The sequence below is a fragment of the Oncorhynchus nerka genome, linkage group LG20 (assembly GCF_034236695.1).
Source record: "Oncorhynchus nerka isolate Pitt River linkage group LG20, Oner_Uvic_2.0, whole genome shotgun sequence".
Classification (NCBI taxonomy): Eukaryota; Metazoa; Chordata; class Actinopteri; order Salmoniformes; family Salmonidae; genus Oncorhynchus; species Oncorhynchus nerka.
In genome coordinates, this window is record NC_088415.1 from 91307857 (window position 1) to 91319940 (window position 12084).

General features: G+C 30.0%; 1 protein-coding gene across 1 annotated transcript in view; it reads left to right on the top strand.

The window, feature by feature from the left end:
- Positions 1-12084, top strand: part of LOC115125028 (collagen alpha-1(XI) chain-like) — a 255449-nt gene that overhangs the window by 95979 nt on the left and 147386 nt on the right. Inside the window, 3 exon segments of the mRNA XM_065006101.1 lie at positions 8297-8316; positions 9207-9263; positions 11537-11839. Of these exon segments, the coding sequence (XP_064862173.1) occupies positions 8297-8316; positions 9207-9263; positions 11537-11839 (380 nt within the window).

Below are 12084 nucleotides of genomic sequence, written 5' to 3' on the forward strand. Positions count from 1 at the left end.
ACAGATTCCAAACAGATTCCAATCAGCGCTAGAAAAGCAGTCGCGTAGCATAATCTCTGATTCTGGTGACCACTTCTCAACGGAGCGAGTCACTGGTACTTCCTGTTTGAGTTTCTGCTTGTAAAGATGAAGCGAGAGTACTGATTTGGACAATGGCGGACAAGGGAGGGGCTTGTATGCTTGTTTGTGGGTAGAATAGCACTAGGACTTTATCGTCCCTTGTGGCAGTGGAGATGTGTTGATGGAAGTTGGGCATCACGTGTCGTAGAGACGCAGAATTAAAATCACTGGAAACCAGAAAAGGAGCTGCTAGATGTTGGTTTTCTTGCCTGTTTATAACCTTGTACATTTAGGTGGCAGATCCGTTTTAATATAATATAGATTGTTGGTTCTATCGATGTAATTGTCTGCATCATTTCCAATCCCCCATTAAATATTTAGTAAGAAAATAAATACATATACAGTATATATTGTTATATAGTACCAGTCAAAAGTTTTAGAACACCTATTCATTCAAGGGTTTTTCTTTATTTTTACTCTTTTCTACATTGTAGCATAATGGTGAAGACATTTAAAACTATGAAATGCCAAAGCTGTCATCAAGTCAAAGGGTGGCTACTAAAATATATTTAGATTTGTTTAACACTTTTTATTTTATTTATTTTTTTAACACTTTTTTGGTTACTACATGATTACATATATGTTATTTAATAGTTTTGATGTCTTCTTCTACAATGTAGAAAATAGTAAAACATTATGAAAACCCCTTGAATGAGTAGCTGTGTCCAAACATTTGTCTGGTACTGTATACATTCGTACTGTACTGTACTGTACTGTATACATTCGTACTGTACTGTACTGTATACATTCGTACTGTACTGTACTGTATACATTCGTACTGTACTGTACTGTATACATTCGTACTGTACTGTACTGTATACATTCGTACTGTACTGTACTGTACTGTACTGTATACATTCGTACTGTACTGTATACATTCGAACTGTACTGTATACATTCGTACTGTACTGTACTGTACTGTACTGTATACATTCGTACTGTACTGTATACATTCGTACTGTACTGTACTGTATACATTCGTACTGTACTGTACTGTATACATTCGTACTGTACTGTACTGTATACATTCGTACTGTACTGTACTGTACTGTATACATGCGTACTGTACTGTATACATTCGTACTGTACTGTATACATTCGTACTGTACTGTACTGTATACATTCGTACTGTACTGTATACATTCGTACTGTACTGTACTGTACTGTACTGTACTGTATACATTCGTACTGTACTGTACTGTATACATTCGGAAAGTATTCAGACCCATTGACTTTTTAAAACATTTTACAGCCTTATTCTAAAATGGATAAAAACATGTTTTATTTTCTTCAACCCACAGGCAAACTGTTGTTGTTTTTATTGCTACCAATGTATTACAAATAAAAAGCTGAAATATGACTTTGCATAAGTATTCAGACCTTTTACTCAGTATTTTGTTGAAGCACCTTTGGTAGTTATTTCAGCGTCAAGTCTTCTTGGGTATGACTCTGATCTCTGCAGAGACCTGAAAATAAGCAGTGCAGCAATGCTCCTCATCCAACCTTACAGAGCTTGAGAGGATCTGCAGAGAAGAATGGGCGACTCTGGAATGCTGGCCTTCTAGGCAGAGTTGCAAAGAAAAAGCCATATCTTAGACTGGCCTATAAAAATTAAAGATTAAGATGGGCAACAGAACACAGACACTGGACAGAGGAACTCTGCCTAGAAGGCCAGCATCTCGGAGTCGCCTTTTCACTGTTGATGTTGAGACTGGTGTTTTGTGGGTACTATTTAATGAAGCTGCCAGTTGATGACTTGTGAGGCATCTATTTCTCAAACTAGACACTAATGTACTTGTCCTCTTGCTCAGTTGTGCACCGGGGCCTCCTACTCCTCTTTCAATTCTGGTTGGAGCCAGTTTGCTCTGTTCTGTGAAGGGAATAGTACACAGCTTATAGGCAATTTCTCGCATGGAATTGCCTTCATTACTCAGAACAAGAATAGACTGACGAGTTTCAGAAGAAAGGTCTTTGTTTCTGGCCATTTTGAGCCTGTAATCGAACCCACAAATGCTGATGCTCCAGATACTCAACTAGTCTAAAGAAGGCCCGTTTTATTGCATCTTTAATCAGAACAACAGTTTTCAGCTGTGCTAACATAATTGGAAAAAGGGTTTTCTATTGATCAATTAGCCTTTTAAAATTCTAAGCTTGGATTAGCTAACACAACGTGCCATTGGAACACAGGAGTGATGGTTGCTGATAATGGGCCTCTGTACGCCTATGTAGATATAGATCGATCAGCCGTTTCCAGCTACAATAGTCATTTACAACATTAACAATGTCTACACTTGTATGTCTGATGAATTTGATGTTATTTTAATGGACAAAAAAAATAGCTTTTCTTTAAAAAACCATTTTGAAGTGACCCCAAACTTTTCAACAGTAGTGTATATATACTTAAGGATGTTTAAAGCGTTGTCTGTGATTAATTCTTTTTTTTTTTTTTTTGTACAACACACACTCCAGTACCATATTTAGAGTTTAGTTTAAAGAGAGCATGGGAACAGTCTGAACAACAATAAGCCTATCCTTCAACAGCTCTCATCTCAGTCGTAGCCATGCACATATGTAGTGTATATATGAATATGATATGATATAATGTAGTGTATATATGAAGGATATGATATAATGTAGTGTATATATGAAGGATATGATATAATGTAGTGTATATATGAATATGATATAATGTAGTGTATATATGATATGATATAATGTAGTGTATATATGATATGATATAATGTAGTGTATATATGAATATGATATAATGTAGTGTATATATGATATGATATAATGTAGTGTATATATGAATATGATATAATATAATGTAGTTGTAAATATGATATGATATAATGTAGTGTATATATGAATATGATATAATGTAGTGTATATATGATATGATATAATGTAGTGTATATATGATATGATATAATGTAGTGTATATATGATATGATATAATGTAGTGTATATAGGATATGATATAATGTAGTGTATATATGATATGATATAATGTAGTGTATATATGAATATGATATGATATAATGTAGTGTATATATGAAGGATATGATATAATGTAGTGTATATATGTAGTGTATATATGATATGATATGATATAATGTAGTGTATATATATATGATATGATATAATGTAGTGTATATATGAATATGATATAATGTAGTGTATATATGAATATGATATAATGTAGTGTATATATGAATATGATATGATATAATGTAGTGTATATATGAATATGATATGATATAATGTAGTGTATATATGATATGATATAATGTAGTGTAAATATGAATATGATATAATGTAGTGTATATATGATATGATATGATATAATGTAGTGTATATATGAAGGATATGATATAATGTAGTGTATATATGTAGTGTATATATGATATGATATGATATAATGTAGTGTATATATGTAGTGTATATATGATATGATATGATATAATGTAGTGTATATATGAAGGATATGATATAATGTAGTGTATATATGTAGTGTATATATGATATGATATGATATAATGTAGTGTATATATGAATATGATATAATGTAGTGTATATAGGATATGATATAATGTAGTGTATATATGATATGATATAATGTAGTGTATATATGAATATGATATGATATAATGTAGTGTATATATGAATATGATATGATATAATGTAGTGTATATATGAATATGATATGATATAATGTAGTGTATATATGATATGATATAATGTAGTGTATATATGATATGATATAATGTAGTGTATATATGAATATGATATAATGTAGTGTATATATGATATGATATAATGTAGTGTATATATGATATGATATAATGTAGTGTATATATGATATGATATAATGTAGTGTATATATGAATATGATATGATATAATGTAGTGTATATATGATATGATATAATGTAGTGTATATATGATATGATATAATGTAGTGTATATATGAATATGATATAATGTAGTGTATATATGATATGATATAATGTAGTGTATATATGATATGATATGATATAATGTAGTGTATATATGATATGATATAATGTAGTGTATATATGAATATGATATAATGTAGTGTATATATGATATGATATAATGTAGTGTATATATGATATGATATGATATAATGTAGTGTATATATGAAGGATATGATATAATGTAGTGTATATATGAATATGAATATGATATAATGTAGTGTATATATGAATATGATATGATATAATGTAGTGTATATATGAATATGATATAATGTAGTGTATATATGATATGATATAATGTAGTGTATATATGAATATGATATAATGTAGTGTATATATGTAGTGTATATATGATATGATATAATGTAGTGTATATATGATATGATATGATATAATGTAGTGTATATATGATATGATATAACGTAGTGTATATATGATATGATATAATGTAGTGTATATATGATATGATATAATGTAGTGTATATATGATATGATATAATGTAGTGTATATATGATATGATATAATGTAGTGTATATATGATATGATATAATGTAGTGTATATATGAAGGATATGATATAATGTAGTGTATATATGAATATGATATAATGTAGTGTATATATGAATATGATATAATGTAGTGTATATATGTAGTGTATATATGATATGATATAATGTAGTGTATATATGATATGATATAATGTAGTGTATATATGATATGATATAATGTAGTGTATATATGATATGATATAATGTAGTGTATATATGATATGATATAATGTAGTGTATATATGATATGATATAATGTAGTGTATATATGATATGATATAATGTAGTGTATATATGAATATGATATAATGTAGTGTATATATGATATGATATAATGTAGTGTATATATGAATATAATATAATGTAGTGTATATATGAATATGATATAATGTAGTGTATATATGAATATGATATGATATAATGTAGTGTATATATGAATATGATATAATGTAGTGTATATATGAATATGATATGATATAATGTAGTGTATATATGAATATGATATAATGTAGTGTATATATGATATGATATAATGTAGTGTATATATGAATATGATATAATGTAGTGTATATATGATATGATATAATGTAGTGTATATATGATATGATATAATGTAGTGTATATATGATATGATATAATGTAGTGTATATATGATATGATATAATGTAGTGTATATATGATATGATATAATGTAGTGTATATATGAATATGATATAATGTAGTGTATATATGAATATGATATAATGTAGTGTATATATGAATATGATATAATGTAGTGTATATAGGATATGATATAATGTAGTGTATATATGATATGATATAATGTAGTGTATATATGAATATGATATAATGTAGTGTATATATGATATGATATAATGTAGTGTATATATGAATATGATATAATATGATATAATGTAGTGTATATATGAATATGATATGATATAATGTAGTGTATATATGATATGATATAATGTAGTGTATATATGATATAATGTAGTGTAATATGATATAATGTAGTGTATATATGAATATGATATAATGTAGTGTATATAGGATATGATATAATGTAGTGTATATATGATATGATATAATGTAGTGTATATATGAATATGATATAATGTAGTGTATATATGATATGATATAATGTAGTGTATATATGAATATGATATGATATAATGTAGTGTATATATGATATGATATAATGTAGTGTATATATGATATGATATGATATAATGTAGTGTATATATGATATGATATAATGTAGTGTATATATGAATATGATATAATGTAGTGTATATATGATATGATATAATGTAGTGTATATATGATATGATATAATGTAGTGTATATATGATATGATATAATGTAGTGTATATATGATATGATATAATGTAGTGTATATATGAATATATGATATAATGTAGTGTATATATGAATATGATATAGTGTATATATGAATATGATATAATGTAGTGTATATAGGATATGATATAATGTAGTGTATATATGATATGATATAATGTAGTGTATATATGAATATGATATAATGTAGTGTATATATGATATGATATAATGTAGTGTATATATGAATATGATATAATGTAGTGTATATATGGTATGATATGATATAATGTAGTGTATATATGATATGATATAATGTAGTGTATATATGAATATGATATAATGTAGTGTATATATGAATATGATATAATGTAGTGTATATAGGATATGATATAATGTAGTGTATATATGATATGATATAATGTAGTGTATATATGAATATGATATAATGTAGTGTATATATGATATGATATAATGTAGTGTATATATGAATATGATATGATATAATGTAGTGTATATATGATATGATATAATGTAGTGTATATATGATATGATATGATATAATGTAGTGTATATATGATATGATATAATGTAGTGTATATATGAATATGATATAATGTAGTGTATATATGATATGATATAATGTAGTGTATATATGAATATGATATGATATAATGTAGTGATATGATATATATGTAGTGTATATATGATATGATATAATGTAGTGTATATATGAATATGATATAATGTAGTGTATATATGATATGATATAATGTAGTGTATATATGAATATGATATAATGTAGTGTATATATGATATGATATAATGTAGTGTATATATGATATGATATAATGTAGTGTATATATGATATGATATAATGTAGTGTATATATGAATATGATATAATGTAGTGTATATATGATATGATATAATGTAGTGTATATATGAATATGATATAATGTAGTGTATATATGAATATGATATAATGTAGTGTATATATGATATGATATGATATAATGTAGTGTATATATGATATGATATAATGTAGTGTATATATGATATGATATAATGTAGTGTATATATGATATGATATAATGTAGTGTATATATGATATGATATGATATAATGTAGTGTATATATGAATATGATATAATGTAGTGTATATATGATATGATATGATATAATGTAGTGTATATATGATATGATATAATGTAGTGTATATATGATATGATATAATGTAGTGTATATATGAATATGATATAATGTAGTGTATATATGAATATGATATGATATAATGTAGTGTATATATGAATATGATATAATGTAGTGTATATATGAATATGATATAATGTAGTGTATATATGATATGATATAATGTAGTGTATATATGATATGATATAATGTAGTGTATATATGAATATGATATAATGTAGTGTATATATGAATATGATATGATATAATGTATGTATATATGAATATGATATGATATAATGTAGTGTATATATGATAATGTAGTGTATATATGATATGATATAATGTAGTGTATATATGATATGATATAATGTAGTGTATATATGAATATGATATAATGTAGTGTATATATGAATATGATATAATGTAGTGTATATATGAATATGATATGATATAATGTAGTGTATATATGAATATGATATGATATAATGTAGTGTATATATGATATGATATAATGTAGTGTATATATGATATATGTATATATGATATAATAATGTAGTGTATATATGAATATGATATAATGTAGTGTATATATGAATATGATATAATGTAGTGTATATATGAATATGATATAATGTAGTGTATATATGTAGTGTATATATGATATATGATATGAATAATGTAGTGTATATATGAATATGATATGATATAATGTAGTATATATGATATATGATATAATGTAGTGTATATATATAATGTATATAATGTAGTGTAAATATGAATATGATATAATGTAGTGTATATATGATATGATATGATATAATGTAGTGTATATATGAATATGATATAATGTAGTGTATATATGATATGATATATATAATGTAGTTGTAAATATGAAGGATATGATTTATCATATTTTCCTTTTTTTAAATGTTTGAAAAAGAGACTATGTGTGTACTGACTGGTTGCCTGTCCCTTGTCTCCCATCCAGTACAATATGATATGATATAGAGTATAGTGATATGATATGTCTAATGACTAAATATGAAGGATATAATGTAGCCACTGAAACTGTCCCATGATACCGTATATATGAGGAGCCAAACCTGCACCAGAGGTAAAATACAAGATTCACACACACACGCACGCACGCACACACACACACACACACACACACACACACACACACACACACACACACACACACACACACACACACAAATGGACAATGACTCCGTTCAATGAAGATGAGTCATACCTGTCTAATATCTAACATAGCTATAGATATAAGTATATCTATACTGTCTAATATCTAACATAGCTATAGATATAAGTATATATATACTGTCTAATATCTAACATAGCTGTAGATATAAGTATATCTATACTGTCTAATCTATAGTAAGATAGAAGTATATCTGATACTGTCTAACATATAGATATATAACATATCTATACTGTCTAATACACACATATACACACATATCTATACTGTCAACATCTACACACACAGATATAAATATCTATACTGTCTAAGATAGCTATAGATATAATATCTAACTGTCTATAGATATAAGTATATCTATACTGTCTAACTAACATAGCTATAGATATAAGTATATCTATACTGTCTAACATAGCTATAGATATAAGTATATCTATACTGTCTAATATCTAACATAGCTATAGATATAAGTATATCTATACTGTCTAACATAGCTATAGATATAAGTATATCTATACTGTCTAACATAGCTGTAGATATAAGTATATCTATACTGTCTAATCGACAGTTACTACCATGGTCTAAAATGGTCATAACAATAGATGTTGCTATCACATCGTGGTGCTGACGTGGCTCAACGTTGTAATGTGGATTTAACAGCATCATTCCAAGCCCTTTCTTCTTCTTCTTCTTCTTCATCATCCCACCATTTTGTTTAATTTTTTAAAACTGTTTCTTCTTCTTCTTTTTCTTTGTTTTTGCTCTGTGCTGTCGTGTGATAGGCTGTGGACGTAGCTCCACCCGCTGAGAATCCTACAGACTCAACCGTTCCAATCCTGGTACGTTGGCGTGCTTCTCTTTGTCCACGACGACGACACGTTATCACTAAAGTAGTACTCTGTGTTGTCTCGTCTTACTAAAACTACTGAGTTTAACAGAGTGTGTGTGTGTGTCCAAAAATAACACCCTATTCCCATAAATAGTGCACTACTTTTGACCAGAGCCTGCAGGAGACTATTTGGTGCTTGTCAAAAGGAGTGCACTATGTAGGGAATAGGGTAGCATTAGGGATGTATATTAGGGTAAAGTAGTGTACTATGTAGGGAAGCATTAGGGATGTATATTTAGGGTAAAGTAGTGTACTATATAGGGAATAGGGTAGCATTAGGGATGTATATTTAAGGTAAAGTAGTGTACTATATAGGGAATAGGGTAGCATTAGGGATGTATATTAGGGTAAAGTAGTGCACTATATAGGGAATAGGGTAGCATTTAAGACATAGACAGCATCTTCATCTGAAGGACGAAGGGGACCTCAGAGGACATCAAAGGAAGCGTTTGATGTGAAATGACAAAGATGGACCAATTTAAAGCACGTTGGATTATTGCGACAGCTGAGCTGCCAGAACATCAAACGATTTCTGTGATGGTTTGATGTATATATGGAATGCTGGAACGCCTGCCAATACCACATGACGTGTGATACGACGATAACGGGTTTCTTGTGGTGAAAGAGAGGCGGACCAAAATGCAGCGTGGTTATTTGTAAACATCTTTAGATACAGATGAAAATACGAACACTATACAAAACACAAGAAACGTGAAAAAACCGAAACAGCCCTATCTGGTGCAACAAACACAGAGACAGGAACAATCGCCCACAAGAGACCTAAAGCATATGGCTGCCTAAATATGGTTCCCAATCAGAGACAACGATAAACACCTGCCTCTGATTGAGAACCACTCCAGGCAACCATAGACTTACCTAGAATACTTAACTAAACACTATCCCATAAACTACAAAACCCCTAGACAAAACAAACCACATAAATCACCCATGTCACACCCTGGCACAGAATACTAAGACCAGGGCGTGACAGTACCCCACCCATGTCACACCCTGGCACAGAATACTAAGACCATGGCTTGACAATTCTGGTGAGAACGTTTCCCGTCTCCATTCCAATTTGGATACAATCAAATGGCTGGTGAATAATGAGACAGAGTAGTATTTGTATTCTCAAAGAGATTGCTTAAAGTATTTAGGCTTTCAACAAGCAGCTCGGGGGAATACAACGCAGGTTGTCTTTATGTGGATCTCTTGATTCTAAACTCACCATCCAACGAGTCACCATCCAATTAATTATTTTGGACTTTTGATTCTAAACTCACCATCCAACGAGTCACCATCCAATTAATTAGTTTGGACTTTTGATTCTAAACTCACCATCCAACGAGTCACCATCCAATTAATTAGTTTGGACTTTTGATTCTAAACTCACCATCCAACGAGTCACCATCCAATTAATTATTTTGGACTTTTGATTCTAAACTCACCATCAAATTAACAAATGACAGTCCTCAGTTTGCAATCTCCAAGTTAGATTACTAGATATGACAAAGATCAAAGAATAAACCGTCTTGGATGATGATCTTAATCTCTACCGTCCTCCTTGGAGTCATCCGAACCCCGTGTGGCTTTTAGGGTGCATCCCAAATGATACCCTATTCATTATTGGGCTCTGGTACAAAGTAGTGCACTAGGGAAGAAGGGTGCCACATGTTTCTACAGTTCCCTTTTGATATCCATCAGAAACAACACTTCAATCTGATCTTGATATAAACTGAACTAGTAAAACTCTGCCTGCTAATGAATTGCGACCAACGGGGTTCATATAAACTCTACTAGTAAAATTCTGCCAGCTAATGAATTGCGACCAACGGGGCCGCATCCCATATCCTCTTTTTTGTCTCCAGTTTCCTGTCGTTTTGTATGGTCAATCAGGAATTCCCTGCTTCCTTTTATTTATCCTTCTTAGACATAACTAACGCAGGGAAATACTGGTAACTGGGTTATTCACCAACCTTTTATATGCTGCCTACTACTTTTACTTTTCAGATTATGGAGAAATAAGACAGGCGGGGACCATGTTTTTAGGTCACCTGACCTACTGACACGTAGCATCTGCATCAAACCAATGATGAATTAAATTGTTTTTTTTATTTTTTATTTGAAACATTAACCAATAGGTGAACTATTCCTCTCTCTAACCTCAACCCTCCATGTTCCCTCCCACTGCCTCCCCGCCCCCTCCTCACATCGACCAATCAGAACTACGACGAGGAAATAGTCGACGATTACGTCACCGGCGTGGAGCAGGTCGACGCCGACCCTACGGCTGCAGCAGAAATCGGCTCTGATACCAAAGGTCCCGACCCCGGTGCAGAATCGTACGATTTTAAGGAGTACGATATGAAGGAATACGGTGATATTAAAGAGATTGATACGAAACAGACGTACGAGTACGGTGACTATGGCGACTACGGCACCGGCGAGGCCAAACCTACCTCCTTCCCAGCCTACGAGGATGAGTTTGGGCCGGGCGTACCTGCTGAGACCGACACAGATAGTAGTGTAAGTAGCATTTTATACTCATCCTGAATATACACATCTCAGAGACCAGTACATCTGAGTCTATGAGGCCTAACATAGAACCTACTCAAGAGCTACTGCTGAAGGTACACGATGCTACTGTTGGCTTGGGAGGAGTGTCTCTTTGATTAGGGATATGTACCACAGAGCGAGGCGTCGATACTGAATGGAGATACACATCTCACTTCGTAACAATCCCTCTTACTCTCTCTGTCTTTCTGAACTCC